This window comes from Balaenoptera borealis (genome assembly GCF_965194805.1).
Source record: "Balaenoptera borealis genome assembly, chromosome: 13".
NCBI lineage: Eukaryota > Metazoa > Chordata > Mammalia > Artiodactyla > Balaenopteridae > Balaenoptera > Balaenoptera borealis.
In genome coordinates, this window is record NC_138870.1 from 67,764,691 (window position 1) to 67,783,770 (window position 19,080).

Below are 19,080 nucleotides of genomic sequence, written 5' to 3' on the forward strand. Positions count from 1 at the left end.
TTTAGGGATGATTCAAGTGCATTACATTTATAGTGCACTTTATTTCTATTATTATTACACTGTAATATATAATGAAATAATTATACAACTCACCATAATACAGAATCACTGGGAGCCCTGAGCTGGTTTTCACTTGCCCCTCACTGATAGGGTTTTTCTATGAGTCTGCAAGCAATTGATTTATTATGGTCTCCGCACAGTCAAACCTCTCTGCTAATGATAATCTGTACTTGCAGCCGCTCCCCAGCGCTAGCATCACCGCCTCAGCTCCACCTCAGGTCATCAGGCATTAGATTCTCATAAGGAGCACGCAACCTAGATCCCTCACATGCGCAGTTCACAGTAGGATTCGCGCTCCTATGAGAATCTAATGCTGCCGCTGATCTGACAGGAAGCGGAGCTCAGGTGATAATGCAAGTGATGGGGAGCGGCTGTAAATACAGATGAAGCTTCGCTCGCTCGCCCACTGCTCACCTCCTGCTGTGTGGCCTGGTTCCTAAGAGGCCACGGACTGGTACCAGTCCAAGGCCCGGGGGTTGGGGACCCCTGTGTGGTGGTCTGTGTCTTTTCTATTTGTCTATGAGTTCTGTGAGAATTGAGACCACTGTCTTATTTGTTCATTCTTGTATACTTGGAGCCTGTGCAGTTTGAAAGAATGAATAAAGTTCATTCATTCATTCATTCGATCATTCATTCATTTATTCGTAATGTCTACTTTGTACAAAGTTATGTGTTAATTGGGACTACAACAGTGAAAAGACTCACTGTCCTTGCTCTTAAGGAACTTATACTGAGGTGAGGGGTACGTTTCAAGTAAACGAGGCTGTGCAGTGTGGTGTGCTATGGTAGGAGTGTGTTTAGGAAAGCAGGAGAATCCCTAAGAAGACCTAAGCCAACCTGGGATGTTCAGGGTAGTTGTGAAGAGCATAGACTGGAGTCAGTTAGTACTCACTTAGAACCTCTGTCCTGTCACCTGCTAACTGTGTCACTTTGGGCAACTTTATTTAACCCCTCCAAGCTGCAGCTTTCCCATTTGTAAATTTGGGATGATTTTGGAATCTACTTCCTAAGTTCACATGAGGATTAAATGAAAGAATGAATTTCAGGAAATAGCTCTCCTCCTCTCCTTCACCCTCCTTATTTTTGAAGGCTCAGAAGACATGCTTTGGGGGAGATGATTTGAACTGAGTCTTAAAGGATGAGTAGGTATTAGGCAGGTGAAGAGAGAGAGTAGGAAGGCAATCAGTACAGAGGAACAGTCATGTTGAAAGGAACAGAGTTCAAAGATAAAATGGCACGTTTGGAGAACTGCAAGCAGTTTAGTTTGGTTGAGGTGGATGGGGATAGTGGAGGGAGGGTGAGGCAAAGATCAGGGAGGAGTGTCCAGATTGACTTTCATGCAGGAAGCCTGGGGACAAGGGCAGTAGACCAGGAGGCTGTGTAATATAATATTTGAACTTACTCTACAAGGAAGAAATTTTGGAATTAAGTGACATGATCTGACATATGGCCTTTATAAAGTGACCTATTTTTGAGTTTTTAGACTAGCGTTTCTCAGTTTGGTTTGCAAAACTTCTGCATTAGAATCATCTAGAATATTTATTATAAGAGCTGGTCCCTAGACTCCACCTCAGGAATTAGAATGGCTGAAGTTGATGACAATCAATATTTCAATGGTTCCCCAAATTCTGCACACTAAAGTTTGAGAATCGGTGCCCTAGATCATAGCTCATGTCTCAGTAAGAAATGTTGAGACCAACCAGGCAGCAATTAAGATTTGAGCAAAACAGAGTTTGTACAAGTCATGCTAACATCTTTTTGAAGTAATTACTGCAGTTTGGTGTAGCCATCAGCTGGATATTCATTTATAGGTGAAGGTTCTCTCTAAGAGAAAGGATGTGTTAAAAAAAAGAAAAACTGAAGAGAAAATAGTAAATGCTCTTATAAAGACTGTTTGACACATTTTTGAAGTGGTAATTGCAGTTCTGTGTAATGTTCATCTTCCAATTTTCACCTGAATGCAGGTGCTGATGAATCTCCTTCATATCAGTAGTGAAGTATAAAGTAAGATGAAGAAAAATCGTGAAGATAGTTTGACCCTAACAAATCTCTGGCTAATATTTTTTCTTGAGCATCAAAAGTGAAAATAAGTACCATTTGTTTTATGGCAGATGCATTGCTCATTCAGGGGAAGGAAAAAAACCTGTTATTTTTTCAATAAATGTACCACTCTAATTTTACCAAATATGTAGCATATAAACATTTTATGAATTTAAGCTGTATTTTAAAAGTTTTAATTCTCTGCTTTTTATAACTTACTTTTCTAACATCACTAGAGTTTATTTATAGTGCAATAATTCTCCCCTGAAGTGGAGGTCCAATTCATAATACCTCAATCTTATAATGAGAAACATCTTTACTTCCTAATCTGAAAAGTAAGGAGTACACCATCTCCTTTTGACCAAAGAGTATTGTTCTCTTGTAGCAAACTGCCTTGTCTAATAAAAATGAAGGATTTAGCGCTACAGGCAAATAGAGAGGATGTGCTTTTACATCAGGATAGCTAATACAAAACCAACCTGAAGGAAGTTCAAAAATGTTGGACTTCCAACATTATGTTCCAGTGATATGTCAACCAGTCTGAGGGGAGTTTAATAGGAAAATACATGAAAGAAGTATTTCATGGATTGAAAAGGAGCTATAAGCTACAAACATTTCACTTACTTACTTTGATTATTGCCGTTCAGGCTGGAAGCTGAGAACTAAGAACAGGCCAGTGCAGGAAGGTGTTAAAAATATATGTTACCCTTGATCTAGAAGCTGCAGATACTGCCATAAACTTGACAAAGTGCATCTTTCTAGGAACTAACGTTCATGTAGGGGGGAAGACAGATAATAATGCCAAAGACAAATCAGATAATAGAAAGGTCCTGAAAAGTGTAATCAAAATGATAAAAATAGGTTCTATGGCAGAGGGTGATATGGGGGCCTGGCAGGCTACACATTTTATGGACCTAGTGAAAAATGAAAATGTAGAGCCCTTGATCAAACAGGGAAAATTTTTTTCCTTTGTTTTTTAGTCTTTCTTGACCTGCCATGGTGTTTTTTATTTATTATTTAATGCCTTGCTCACTTAGGCACAGGGTACTTCCAGGTTGAGTGCAGACCCTCACAGGTACTGAGGGCATTGCCCTGTAACTCCAACTTGGCACTTGTAAGTAGAAGGAAATGAGGTTAGGTAGAGTCCATTAAGAATTCATACTGTCCTATACAGTATACCGAGCGCTTATATGTATGACCTTGATCTAGGAGACTGAAAACTCCTTATGGATGTGACTGAGTTTATTTAATTTGCCCTATGAAATATTTATAAAACTGTACACTCTAGTACAGTGTTTCCAAACTATACTTTTGTTCTTACTTGGGGGAGAAAAATAACCAAAGGATTTCATATCTCCTTCACAAATTTTGCTTCTGGTTAAATTTGTTTTATTTACTTTGAGTTAACCATGTATTTTTAAAGTTATTATGTGAGTTAATTTCAATGTCAGATTCAGCATAATCTTTTACAGGGTATAGCCCTTGCCCATAAAGAACATTGCATATTCTCACTTTAGGTTAAAGGTACTCTAAATTTTCCCAGTGGGTTCCGTCTCTAGTTTCTCCCTACTATTATCCTTTCTAGCACACACATTATTTTCTTTTAATATACAAACATGGTCTGTCATTTTACTATTCAAAAGCCTTTATCGAGGACATTTTGCACATGGAATAACAGCCATTGATTGTGATGGGTAACTTGATGGCAAAGGGTCTCAGACTATGCTTGTCATGGAATCCATGCTGTAGCTCTCTGGTGCTCTCCTTAGTACTGAACAAATTAAACTTCCTGCCCCTAAGCCTTTATTCAACTGATTCCCTTTGCTTGGGATGATTTCTTCCTCATTCTCTTTTCCAGCCCTTTATATCTTCCCATTATGGCCTCTTACATATCAGTAATATATGTTCCACCTCTTGCAAAGAGCCTTCCTAAGTTCCTTTCATGGAAATTCATCTCCCTGTCCTCCTTAACACCTCTTTCTCTCTGTACACACACACACACACACACACACACACACACACACACACACACCACACACACACACACACACACTTTGTGCTTTTGTTTTTCAATTATTCAGGTAAAGTCATACATTTTTAGTACTCAATCATATTTATTCACCATCAATATAGAATTTCTGGGTCGGCAGGTATATCCCCCTAATGTACTCTATGTCCATGCCTTGTTTGTGCTCTTCTCTATAACTGAAATACCTTTTTCCCTTTGCTCATTTATCCATGTTGAGCCTATCTACCAGTTTGTATCTTGTTACCAATTTTATGATTTTCCTATTTTATACACTTGTTCTGTCTTTCACTACAAAATTCAGGAAAGACAAGGCTAAGCAAAAACACTAGTACATAGATAATTATTGATGGATATTAATTAATGTTTACATTTTGGTGAGAAAATAAGAAATTCATTTTTTTCTTTATTATGCTTTTTCTTTCTTTTTTTTTTTGAAGAAACGATCAGGTTTTTTTCTGGAAAATAAACCAACATACCAGCTTTGGAAGGCAGGGTACTACATGGTAGTATACTTTCCAGAGAAAGACATCACTATTCTTTGGGATAAAAAGACAACCATCCATATCAAAGTTGGACCACAGTGGAGGGTAAGTCAGCCTATTTGGTAGGTCAATCCAAATGAGATGCAAAAAATGGAATTACATTTACCTTTTTGATGTTTTACAGAAATAAAATGATTGATGTTTTTCTTTAAGAAATAAGTTATATTTTCAGAATTACTAACTCAGACCCCAGAGAAGAACAACTTTACCAAATGCTGTATACAGTTCTTTTTTACTTCAGCCTTACAGTATCCAGTTTTCCAAAGTTACTTAGGTCAGGTTCTTTTTTTCCCATTCCCTGCAGCATGGTTATTTGATATGTTTGTAGTAGAGTTAGATTCATTTATTACAGTTTGCATTCCATCTTTTCCTCCATATTCTGGATATTTTTTAAGTTTACATACAGTAAAATTCTAAAAAAAAATGTAAAATAATTTACTTTTGTTGTCTGCAGTTCTGTGGATTTTAACAAATGCATGGAGTTGTGTATCCACCACCACAGTTCTAGATAGAACAGATCCATCAATTCCCCAATTTCTCACATGTTGCCTCTTTATTGTCAACTCCTACTTCCAACCCCTCACCCTTGGCAACCATTGATCTATTTTCCATCTGCATAGTTTTGCCTTTTCTGGATACAGTAGAAATGAAATCATGCAATCTATAGCCTTTTGGGTCTGGCTTCTTTGACTTGGCAAAATACATTCAAGATTCATCCATATTGTTGAATGAATTAATTGTTCCTATACACTGCTAAGTGGTACTCTGTTGTATGGATGTACTAGTTTGTATTATCCATTAATGGTTGAAGATTCAATCTGGGTTGTTTACAATTTTTGTCAATTTATATTTTACATTGTTTTAATTATTGTTTACTGTTAAATATTGTACTAGATATTATTAAATATTTTTATTATTTTAGATATTTAAAATTTTATTAAACATTTTAAATTTATATGTTAAGGTTGTTTTTGAAACGTTGATATAGTTTTGTTTTTTTTTTTAAAAGAACTGACATCTTTATTTATTTATTTATTTATTTGGGCTGTGTTGGGTCTTCGTTTCTGTGCGAGGGCTTTCTCTAGTTGTGGCAAGCGGGGGCCACTCTTCATCGCGGTGCGTGGGCCTCTCACTATCGCAGCCTCTCTTGTTGTGGAGCACAGGCTCCAGGCGCGCAGGCTCAGTAGTTGTGGCTCACGGGCCTAGTTGCTCCGCGGCATGTGGGATCTTCCCAGACCAGGGCTCGAACCCGTGTCCCCTGCATTAGCAGGCAGACTCTCAACCACTGCGCTACCAGGGAAGCCCTGATATAGTTTTAAAAATCCACTTTATCTGAAATTGAAATTGAGACTCATGGATATAATCTGTGGCAAGTTAGGGAAAAATGGGGATAGTAATAACAAATTCTCATAAAACTGGAAAATATACATATTTTAAAATATTTTAAAATGTTATAAACTTAAGATATGATTGTATATTGAAGTCATTTTCTTTCAGCCCTAAGTAAAATAAAGCCCCCAAATCTATTCCTAGGTGTTTGCTGGCATCTTGCATTTCTTTGATGAAGATGAAATAATTTAGTCATTGCCATACTTCTTCAGCTATGTTTTCTGCCACTGTCTACCATGTATCCTCCCCTCCTTACTTTTTTTTTTTTTAATTTTTTAAATTTCAGATAACGAATACTTTTTAATTTATTTTATTTTTATATTTATTTTTGGCTGTGTTGGGTCTTCGTTTCTGTGCGAGGGCTCTCTCCAGTTGTGGCAAGCGGGGGCCACTCTTCATCGCAGTGCGCGGGCCTCTCACTATCGCGGCCTCTCTTGTTGCGGAGCACAGGCTCCAGACGCGCAGGCTCAGTAATTGTGGCTCACGGGCCTAGTTGCTCCGCGACATGTGGGATCTTCCAAGACCAGGGCTCGAACCCGCGTCCTCTGCATTAGCAGGCAAATTCTCAACCACTGCGCCACCAGGGAAGCACCCCCTCCTTACTTTTTGAAAACAAATTAAACATTTATTCTTGTACATCTTCCCTTACTGTTACTGCTGCCTTAAATTTTGGGGTGAGCAGTAGAGGAAGAGGCCACTGTCTTTGAATAGGTATTGCGGCTTCTGAGAGCAGAGGCACCATGGTAAGCAGTGGCCGTGGCAGTTGCAATCCCAAGATTATTGTCAGCTTTGCTGGAGGCATGGGCAGCCAACTTTACCATTAACAAAGGGCTGCGTTCCATTCTTCAGTACATGAGGAGAGAGGTCAGTTTGTTTAATTTCAAAGCTTGAGGAGGATTTTCATTGCTTTTGGAATCTCATTCTTCCCTGTACTCTTAATCCATCTCCCTCCCCAAGAGAAAAGTTTTTCACGTTATTTGAGAAAATGCAGTGGATATTGTTGATGTGGATAATCCATATGGCACTTTCAGTAACCACTGCATAACCCATAACAAACTTTATAAAAATGAGGTAAGATGTGGATTTCATTTATTGTGTCTCATGGTGGCATGATATATGAATATAGAGTTAACTTTTTCTTTAGAAGTTATGCTTTGAATGTTTTGGCTTTTCAAAGTACGACCTAAAGAAAGATAAATTATTTCTATGGTTTCAACATTTATATAAGTCTTAGAAAACCTTAAACGTAACAGGAAGTGGGTCTTTCATCATTAAAATGTAAATATGTAAATATACACAGAATATGTATATATATACACATATTTGTATATACACACTCAGACATATACTGTAATGTTTGTATTATACTTGTACAGACACTGTAGTGTTTGTATTATACTTTTCCAAGTTACTTATATTATTAGTTATATCAATGCTAAGACAATGGTAAGTGTGAAAAGATAAAATTCGGGGGATGGAAAAATATTTTTGAGAATCTAAAATAATTAATTATAATTAAATTATAATTAAATAGACATGAAATTTCTGTTAATTATAATTAAATAGACATGAAATTCCACCTTCTTGAAACATTTTTTAAATGGTTATTGTGGAAATTCTTAAAATGTCTATTTTAAATCTCTTGAAAATTTCAGTGAATATTAGTCCTTAAATGTTAAAATGAATATAGAATATTTCATGATAATTTTCTTTTACTTTAGAACAAATTATCAGGATTATGTGGAAACTTTGACAAATGTACTTCAAATGATATGACCACATCCAATAACTTAGAAGTGAGAAATGCCCAGGTATTTGGAGATAGTTGGGCATTAGGACAGGTAAGTGGAATATATGTATTTTAGAAGTAAACAAATATTTTTTGTTGTATTTATCCACTAAAACATTTTATCCTTACAGAAAAATTTATTTAGGTAACACTATTTTATGTAATATTTGTGCAGTAATTCATAGTTGACAAACTCAAACTACTTTCACATTTAATTTCTCATGTAATCCTGTGACAGTCTTGTAATGTAAAGGGTGTTGACTCCATATTATAGATGAAGAAATTGAGACTCAGGAAGGTTAAATGACTTGTCTAATATTATATATCCAGAAAGCAGCAGGAGTGACTTTCAAATTCACATCTTCTAATCACATGCTTTTCCTTTCACTGCAAAATTCTCTTTCAGTGTATTTGTATTTCTAATGATGTATCTTTTGTCAACTCAAGGTAATGAATAAATGAAGGCAGAATTTCTTAACATTTGTTCTCCAGACATGGCTGGATGTGGGATGGGGAGGGATAGGGAATGGATTTGTGGCCAACTTACCTTTGGGAGCAGTTAGAATAAATTAAGTCAGGCATATTTCTTTTTTGAAGGATTTCTTGAGGCATTATATTCCTCTAAGGGAGGGATGTGTTTGAAGGGATTCCCGAACTTACTGACACAGAACTTACGTTTTTGTGTATTAGTTATCAAGGAAATAGTTTTCTATGGGACACAATCTGAGAAGTGCTGAACTAACTCAGAAAACAGTCAAACTGGAAATTTGTTCTACTCTTTTCTTCTACTTTTTTTTTAACCTATTTTTTTTCTAACTGAAAGTAGTGTCTGCAACTACAATTTCCTGGTTGGTTACTATTTGGTTAGTTGCCTTACTATTTTGCCTAATTTACTAACATATCTAAATCTTTTTATAAAAATAAAAGGGGATTGCGGTTAAACATTCATCCAATTTAGTAAAATTTAAGCAGTATATTTCATTGTGGTCTACATTGGAAAGTATAAATATTTTATTTCTTAAAAAAATAAAAAGAATTAAGGAATACCTAATTTATAATAATACTTAAATATTTGGACTCATCAAAGAATTTTAGACTCATTAATACCTAATGGACAAAGCTGAAAATAAAAAAAAAATTCATCCAGTAAGTTCTATTTAGCACTTAATGTTTTCCAGGATATATGAACACATAATATTATTAAAACATAACCACTGCCCTTAGGAATTTAGAGTCTAGTTTAGCAGACGAGGTAGAAAAACTTAACAATGGAAATATGAGACAGGTGCTTGGATAGAGGTGTATACAACATGGAGTTCGTGATGGTCAAAGGAAGGTTCCCCAAGAAGGTGCCATTGAGCTGACTCCTACAAGACTCATAAGAGCTATACAAGTGAAGATGATGGGAAAGAGTGCAGCAGCAAAGGAGGGAGCATCCCTTTAGAACGTGTCAGGAAGACTGGAGTGAGTATGGTGCCTAACAGGAATTTTAAGAAGTTCAATATGGCTGTGGTGGAAGGTTTGAAGTAAGGAATGGCTGAAATGCAAAATATAAAGCTGCAAGATATGTGTGCTAGGATCTGGACTCGAAGGCCCTAAATTAGTTAGGCTCTTATAATCCAGCTAAGAAATGTTAAATCAGTGAAGATTTAGAAAACCATCTAAATCTGAGAGACATCTGAAACATCAGCCTCTGTTGAAAGGACTGCATAGGAAAGATGAATTTGGAGAATTCAAGAATGTCTCCAATCTTCCTGGCTTATTGCGTAGACACTGGTGCTCTTCCAGGAGACAGGGCACAGAGGAAAGTGGGTGGTAGGGGACGGTGGGGACAGGACAATGGTGTAAGATAAGTACATTTTAGAATGTGTTGAGAGAGAAGAGACAGATATTTATGTGGAAATGTCCCAATTTTTGAGATATCAGAAAAGAGATATGGGCTGGAAATATGGATTTGGTAGTTACTATTATATTCAGGTTGCTGAAGGCATGAGAAGTGTATAGAATGAAAAAAATAGAGATTTGAAGGTCAAGTCTTGCAGAGAAAGGAGGCGGAAGGAGGATGAGGAGTAGCAGCAAATGAACTAGGGGGAAACCCAGCAGAAAATGGTGCCACCGGAAACACATGCGAGACACGTGAGAAGGGTAAAGTATGAAACAGAATCAAAGACAGCGAAAGGGCAAGTGAGATAAAGACTGAAAAGTTGCCTTTTTTTTTAGTATTGAGGAGATCAATGATGGCCTTCTCCAGGCCAGTTTCAGGGAGGTGGATTCGAAGAGGCAGAGACCGAATTGTTTAGTATATGGGAGGTGAGCCTGTAGACACTTGAGTGTATGCAACTCCTCAGAGGATGGCTTGTGACAGAAATGAAGGACGTGAAAGTTAAAGGAAAGAGAATAATTTGCTTAGGCAATTTTTTTAGTCATGTAATGCTGCACTTGACAGTTTAAAAATGATTTACCTTCACTCTCTAATATTTTCATGATTTTAATAGTAAATTTAGTTGCTTTCAAAAATACTATATACTATTAACACTGAGTTGGCTGAGCACAGGTGCTTTAGGTAAAGTCTGTCTAAAAGAATGAGAATATATTAGATATGATTGTGGTGGATAAAGTCAGATTAGGTTACTCTGGTTTCAGCTTCAGAAATCACCCCTTAAAAACTTTCTTTTCTCTTTTTACACAGTGTGAAACCCCAAGTGAATCATTTAAACCCTGTGAGGCACATCAAAACAAATTTCCTTACGCCAAGAAAGAATGCTCCATTTTGTACAGTGATGTCTTTGCTCCTTGTCGCAATGTGGTAAATGAACGCTTTACTAAACTTCCCAATTTAAACAAGTGCTGCTGTATCTATAATGTTGAGATGAACAGGACAAATAATTTAGCTACCCATTGGCTTTTCAGGTATACTACCTAACCCTTGTTAGGAAGACAAATCTGGTAGTTTGTTTTTCTGTGGCACTGACACATTTAGTTGATTTACATTCTTCCTCACTCCATCCTATTTAACAGCATATATAATGCTTGTTAATGATCTGTTTCAGTTTATGAAACATTTTTACGTCCATCATCAAAGCCATAAATGACTGATCAAAGCCATAAATGCTTATCTTTCTTCAGAGGACACTACCAAATGGGCATTCTTCTCCTTAACCCAAAGTATAGTTTACAAGTATTATTAGTGACACATTTAAAATGGTTTTACAAGCACATCCTAAGATTGAATGTAATTTATTTAGAAATTTAACTTTTTAAATGTCTTTCCAACATAATAATTTTAGGTTCCAATAGAAGTTTTAAAAATAGTTTAAGATATTATTAAAAACTAAGCAAAAGTACATTTGGAAGTAGAACATTCTTTTAATGCCATGCGAATATGCCAATAAAGAAACAATGAGCTTCTACAGATATTAATCTGTTGTATTGCAGATGTTGAAGTTATATTTGTTAGTCCCGTTACCTGTGTTGCTAGTTCTTTGATCTTACATTTGCCTAATAAATTCCTTTGGATGAATAGAAGTTTGAGATATTGAGAACTCTCTAGGTGGCAGTGTTAAGCTGATAATAGCAAATTTTGAAAATCTACCAGTTAGTTTTCTTTTAGAAGGTTGAATTTTAATCAGCTGTAGTTAGTACTTTTTGAAATTAATTTATCTTTCACTTCATTTTCAGATTGATGTTACTTCTTTTGCCAAAAATTGTCATGAAGACACGTGTAACTGTAACCTTGGTGGGGATTGTGAATGTTTATGCACAAGTGTAGCAGCGTATGCGTACAAGTGTTGTCAGGAAGGGGTTTCTGTTCACTGGAGATCATCTACTATTTGTTGTGAGTACCCTCTCAGGGCATCATCATTAGGTGGGAACATTATGAAGAGATTCATATTGTCTCATCTTAGAAGCGATACCATGGACTCATGGAAATAGAATTTCTTTAAGATGGGTAAATTTTATATTCTTTTGACAATGCAGATAAATTGTAGTATAGCTAAAGGATTTATAAAAGAAACTTTGAAGTAAGTTTTTCTGTTCTGTGTTAGACTGTTGTGACTGTAACATTTGAACTACAAATTATTTACATACCATCTTCGGAGATACTGTTTATGCCTATTTCTCTTATGGCTATGAAATTCCACTGTTCTAATGATAAGAAACATAGTTTTAAAAACATCATTTTGAATTTGTGTTCAGATTTGACTCTAAACTTTTCATTTACTTGTGTAGATAGTAAGTCATCTGATGAACAGCTTATGATTTTAACACTTTCAGTGGACATTTATAAATTGGCAGATATACTTGCCTACCTATAAAATAATCTTAGGAAATTTAATGAATTATTACAGAGCACTCTTAAAGAATCCTCTTTGCTCAGAGAAAACTCCCAAATAATGATGTCATTCTGAGTTCTTTCACTTTGTCATTGATAAACCATATCTTGCATATATTCAGATAAGTGGTGAGATCCTTATTTAGTTTAACATTTCTTCTTTTTTCCTTTTAGCACTCGATTGTGAATATTACAATGAAGGTATGTGACATTTAAAGAATATCACTATAGTATTCTATTAAATATATCTTCAGATTCAAAGTTCTTGAACAAGTTTGCTGGGAACAAGGTATGAAGAGTTCATAATTTGGCATACAGTTAACCCTTGAACAAGGAGGGGGCTAGGGGTGCCAACTCTCTGCGCAATTGAGAATCCATGTATGGCTGTGTAGAGAGGAAAAGATGATTTTCAGGAGAAGAGGGATACAGTCTGAAGGTAGGAAGTTGGGAACGTATACATTTAGGGAATGGCAAGTGGGCCAGGAAGGAGTAGAGACGTACGAAGGAAACTGAGGTAGAGCTGAGTCCCCTGGGCTGAGTTACAGGACAGTTTCCAGGACTTTCTGAATGGAGATTTAGTGGTCTTCTAATAACGCATTACCTTTGCTGGGAACCAAAAGCTATAGTGTGGTTGTCATTAACTGCAGCTGAAGTCAGATCTGGATTAGAGTCCAGTCTCTGTCACGTATAAACATTGTGAACCTGGTTAAGTCATTTAAGTTTATTTTTTTTGTTTATTTATTTCTATGTTTGTTGTGAGCTTAAATGAGACACTGTATGTCACCTATACTGCTGGAACAAAATAAACCCTTATTAAATGGTGCTGTTATGATAACTAAAAAAAAAAAAAAAAAGAAAATCCATGTATGGTTTATAGTCACCCTGCATATCTGCAATTCTGCATCCTCAGATTCAACCAGCCATGGATTGTGTAGTACTGTAGTATTTACTCTTGAAACAAATCTGCATATAAGTGAACTTGAACAGTTCAAACCCATGTTGTTCAAGTGCCAACTGTATGACTCAATGAAAGCCATTGCCTTCTAAAATGTATCTAAATTTCTAAGTATCTGTGTTAGAATTTATTCCCTGTAAAATAAAAGTGTTGTAACTAAGTTCTCAGCACCTAGGAGGCTCTCAGTAGTTTTTGAATAATATGAATGAATGAATGAGTAAAGCTAGCTAATTTTTTAGGTAAAAAGGATGAAAGATATATACCAAACGCATACCTTTTATCATTATGAATAAATATGGACATTATTCAAACTTTTATTATGTTGTGGAAATCAAAGAAACAAACTATAATATAGGAATTTATTTAGCCATCATTTTAGGCAAAATAATTATTTATATCTTATCAGAATGAGAACTTATTGATTTAGTAATAATGAAAATCTCCTAGTCTCCTAAGCATTCAGATTTGCAATGGGAAGTCTAAGAGGAGGTGCTGCCTAAAACTAAGGCATAGATTTAAGAGACAGAGAATTATATCCTCATTGAAAATGCCAGACATTAGCAGAATTGAAGCCTGCTTTTCGTCAAACCTATTTAATGAGGAAGGCATAGCCACTTAAACCTAATTCAGACAAATAAGATGATCCAGGGAGGTGTCCATTTTGACTGTAACTGGACAAAAACCTGTGATGAGTAGGTTAGAGTAATAGTTATAGGAAAGCTGATCCATTAAAGAAAAAACCAACCAACCAATGCAAAGTATTTTCCATGACTTATTGAGCCACGAAGAAATCTGTCAGCTGTAAAAGTACAAAGAAAGCCAGAAAATTTTAGTAAAATAGAGATGATGAATTAAAAAGAAAATGGACATTTTAGTCTTTGGTTGTTTCTGTTATATCTTTGGAAGTTTGACGAGGAAAAAAAATCCCACATTAAAAAATTCTGTGTTTGTTAAAGAAAATCTAAACCAAACGTATTTCCCACACCACACCCACTCCACATCAATCCTTTGGATTCCATGCTTAAGATGAGACTGATTGCCTAATATTAAGTACCTAATAATAAAAATGGCTTTTGTTGTGTTAACTATACCTATATCATATAATTTAAGCTTCAAAATATGCCTGAAAGGCATAACATTATTATTATCATTATTAACACAAAGGAGGAAATTGAGGCATAGGTGAATTAAATAACTTGGTCAAAGTCATTTAGCCAAAATGTGGTAAATGGATTTATAAACAATCTAAGTTCAGAACCCACGAGCTTGATCTCCATGCTACACTGCCTAGTAGCACATCTTAGTCTAGGAATGATCACCGCACATCGTTATCATATGCTCTACACAACGTACACAGACAGCAAGTTGAGAAAACGCTCCAATAACTTCCTCGCTTAAGAATTCCTGCTTCACAGAGTTCTGCTGTGAAAATCTCCATCTGTGCCTTTGTACTTTCTGGCATTCCTTCTGCAGGCCCTTGGAAACAGAAGCAGAATTTTCTATGAATGTTGAATTTCTACCTCTTGCTGCTTGGTACATTTTGCTTTTTGTCAATAAGTCTGCTGCACTTCTACTGATGGTTTGTTTCCCTAATGTGTTACAAGATTCTTCAAACCAGTTCTTCTAGTTTCATTTGTAATACTGTATTGGTAGTATTCAGAGGGTGAACACGGGGCATTCGGCCTTCATGAGACCCACGAGAGACAGAGATTCTGTTTCCTGTGATCAAAGTAATAGGGAACAGAGTCAACCTGCCAAGGAGAGGAAGAGTTGTGAAAGTAACGTGATCAAGGTAGATAACTTAAGGGGAATAAAGAATTGTGGGAGTTGTTGATAGTAATAAAAAGAAAAAAGTTTTAAATGAGTATTCTTAATTTGTTTCATCTCAAATAATTTCACAACTATTGTAAACTTACCTAGTCTTCTTTGGACATTCATAGCTGGCATTTTTCTCTGGACTCTATGTTATTAAAATACTTAAATTATTCAAAGCAAATGCAGAGATAAATGATTGTGATTCTGTAGGAGGAAAAAATTTTTTAAAGTAGGAAAATTCAGAGGTTACTACTGAGATAAGTTCAATAATCCTTCACAAAATGACTGTCTCTAGTATCTTCATTTTTATGGCATTTGATAAAAGTATAAAGGTTCTATTGCTGTAGGGAGTAAGACTTCAAGATCCTGCTAAAAATTGTTGTGCAAGTTTTAAGTTCAGAGTGATTTTATTAGATCAGATATTCTTAATACTGTGCTTAAATAATCACTACAGGAAATGATTGCTTTTAGTAGACAGTGAAATTATAATTCTCCCTGCAGAAAATTGATGATAAAGTCAGTGACTTTTGTCCCTCAGTTGCTAGTGAAAATGCAGGAAAACAATTCAGACACAAGATATCCATCAACTGGGAATCAATTCAGGAGCTTTTGATTTTTATACAAATGGATTTCTCAGATGACAGTTGTCTCTTCAGGTTGCTGTAGGAAGGTACTTGTGCAGTAGGGGAGAGAATATTTTGTTTAGTGGTCTATCTCCTTTCTCCTGTTCTTCTCTTGGACATCTGTGAGGGTGCTTGAAGCCCACAAGCTGTAGTTGTATATGTTGTCTTCATTTTGAATTGAATCTCATAATTTACATGTTTATATACCTATTTGTACATTATTTACATATTCACACAAATCTAAATTGGTGTATATTTTCATCTTGGAAGTTTATGTTGCTCTTGTCTTCCCTAGAAAATGAGCTAGTAGGTGGTGGAGACTAATGATATAGTTTTCTTGGACGTTGTAGACTTTGGCTCATAGAGAAACTGTGCAGGGTATATATTTGTAACAGCGGTGGGGAGACCATTGCTGCCAGGCTTATAGCGAAATTCCTCACTGCATCTGCTCAGTTCCATCTTGGTGTGGGGGGCAGAGGTTTTCAAAGCTCCATGTGCGCTCAAGGTGTCTGAGTCCCTCCTAAAGCTCCTTCCCCATGGCTTAGAAGTGTCCCTAGCTGCTCAGTGGTGAAGTGTCTCAGCTGATGAGTCAGTGGATGGGACAGCACTTGAAGATAATTCGTCCTATAATCCCTACCTTCTCCTGTTCCTCATGATGGAAATTTTGGTTCTTGCTCTCCTTCCTGTTTGGGAGACTTTGTAACGCTCTAATCCAATTATCTTCTCCCCTTCTCTTAGGCTTGGTCTTCATCCTGAAAGGGAAAAAACCCAGGTTGTGGATTTCTTTGAATTTTTTTCCATCCATCTTAAGCGTAGGCTGGGAAAGGAAAACTGTCCTTGAGATAAAAATTGGAGAAAAGAGGAAAAGTGAAATTCACTGAGAGTAACCAGATTGTTCTTTTCTGAAACCACCTATTGCACCTATATTAGCATTTTACATAACCTACAACGTAAATATCTACATATACCTGTAAAAGTACACAGCTAATAATTATGTAATTTAGATAATTCAGAAGAAACCTCAAAGTTTTATAGTACCTCACTTATTTTAAAACATTAAATGTGATAGAGGTTGTGTTGAAGGTAAACTGACATTATTACCATAAAACTTAACGCATCAATTTTATTTTTAATATCAGTGAATTTTAAAATTAATTTATATAGTTTTCTTTATAAGGTGAAGTTTGTAGGAATACTACTTTGACTGAGTTTCAGGTTTGGTTCTACACTAAGTAGTTTTTTTACTATAGTATATATTTTTCACTTTATATGAAACCATTGAAGTGTATGGAAATGATAGCATAAGTAAAATGACCCATGACTTCTCTGTTCAGCATCATCTTATTTTCTTCTTTATAGACATACCTCACTGATGAAATTCAGTAATCCCCAAAATAGTAAAATATTGTATATCATGTCTGTGAATTCTGTGTTAATGTAATGCAACCTATTAAGGAGAGATGATTTTTAGAAGACTATCAAAATACCTTACCATTGATAGAACTAAGCTTAAGTTTGTTGAGAGTAGATTAGAGTCTTGGAATATTAGAGTGAAAGGTTACCTAGACAAACATCTTCAAATAGGTGAGAAAATTTGAGGTCTAGAAAGCTTAAGTCAACCTTTTTTTTTTTTTTTTTTAATAGGGAGCATTTTCTTTTTTCTTTTTTTTTTTAAATTTTATTTCATTTATTTTATTTATGGCTGTGTTGGGTCTTCGTTTCTGTGCAAGGGCTTTCTCTAGTTGTGGCAAGCGGGGGCCACTCTTCATCGCGGTGCACGGTCCTCTCACTATCGCGGCCTCTCTTGTTGCGGAGCACAGGCTCCAGACGTGCAGGCTCAGTAATTGTGGCTCATGGGCCCAGTTGCTCTGCGGCACGTGGGATCTTCCCAGACCAGGGCTCGAACCCGTGTCCCCTGCATTGGCAGGCAGATTCTCAACCACTGCGCCACCAGGGAAGCCCTTAAGTCAACCTTTTATCCATCACCGCTAGGTATACATGTACATATACATATACACATACACAATCATGTATATATATATTCTAAACTGCATATTCTACATATGTATATATTCCAAATCAATATAACATATTCTTTTTGAAAAGAGTTGTTATTATGTTACTGATGAATGTTTAATTTGCTCAGTAATTTTCAGAGTATTTTTTGGTATTAGAATTTATTCCATTGAAATGACAGCTTGAAATGTAAAAATCCTATGCCAACTTATAATTCTCTCATTTGCATTTAACTAGGGCTTGGAGAAGGACCATATATGCTGGCAAGTTATGGGCAGACTGGCCTTATTCTGGGGGCCAATATGACCAGTAGAAGCATTTTCTCTCTGCCAAGAAGTAGTATTCATGGCGATTTATTTTTTAATTTTATGATCACTCCAGGTCTTTTCAAAGAGAAGGCATCATGTAAGTATAATTTCCAACTGAAAATAAGAATTTAGTTTTCCACTGACCTTTTTTCATTTATTCATGCAGTAAATATTAATTGGGGAATCTAATATGTTTATGACATTTTTCTAGGTGCTCTAAAGGATTTGAAATAAAATAAGACACTGGTATACGAACTAGCTCTCTCTTTTGTATATAAAATCATTTCTTTGTTTATCTATTGGCATATATAGATGCAATTAGAATGCAATTGTTTGGTTGAGTTTTTGGTTCCAAATAAAGCACAGCTTCAGTTTTCATAGCATTAATCACATAACTTAATTTGAAATTTTTGAAAAATAGTCTGCTGATAATTAACATGTGAAAGATTTTAATGCCAGATTAAAGTAAAAGAAAAAAAGTTGTGATTTAATATCAAGGAAGTTAAATTAAGACCATAAATCAAAGTCTAGATAGTCACTGAGATGATCTGTTTTTCTTACGTGGCCTTGTGTGTCATGGTACCTGGCACCACATTTACTGGTTTGCCCCTGTAGATCTATACTGGTCGTATCCACTTGGCACCTGTTCTGCCTGGTGGTTGGTGTTCCCTTCTGATCCATGATGTTCAGGCTACATTGTTACTATTCTTACCCTGCTTAGACCCATGCATGGTGTGTTCTATAAACTTAGGAAATATTTATTGAATGAATGAATCCGACTTAAGTTTCACTTATTCAGAGAAATCTCCTGATTTTCCAGTTAAAATAAATTGCTCCATTCTTGTAAAAAGAGCTCCTTTAATTCTTTTTAATCTGTGAAAACACCTATCACAGTCTAAAGTTCTAATTTATATATTAGTTATATATTTTTTCTCTTATAAAAATATCTTTTATTTTTCTTTGCATTTTCCAGTGCTCAGCAGAGGGGTTTGTAAGTTTTAGGACACAATAAATGCCTTTGGAATCGTTTATTGGATTTGAGAGAGCTCTTCATTGTATGATTTACAAAAATTAATTTTTTTAATAGAAAAATCCTAGTACATTTAAATTAAGGAATTGAGACCTAAAGAAATTAAGGTTTAAGAAATTAAATCTAAAATCTCAATGAAGAAACTTATGCC

General features: G+C 35.6%; 1 protein-coding gene across 3 annotated transcripts in view; it reads left to right on the forward strand.

The window, feature by feature from the left end:
• Positions 1-19,080, forward strand: part of OTOGL (otogelin like) — a 157,199-nt gene that overhangs the window by 78,893 nt on the left and 59,226 nt on the right. For all 3 annotated transcript variants that reach the window (XM_082350724.1, XM_082350722.1, XM_082350723.1), the window contains 6 exons: positions 4,567-4,716; positions 7,782-7,901; positions 10,539-10,655; positions 11,528-11,684; positions 12,357-12,383; positions 17,829-17,996. In XM_082350724.1, the coding sequence (XP_082206850.1) occupies positions 4,567-4,716; positions 7,782-7,901; positions 10,539-10,655; positions 11,528-11,684; positions 12,357-12,383; positions 17,829-17,996 (739 nt within the window). The remainder of the gene's footprint in view (positions 1-4,566; positions 4,717-7,781; positions 7,902-10,538; positions 10,656-11,527; positions 11,685-12,356; positions 12,384-17,828; positions 17,997-19,080) is intronic.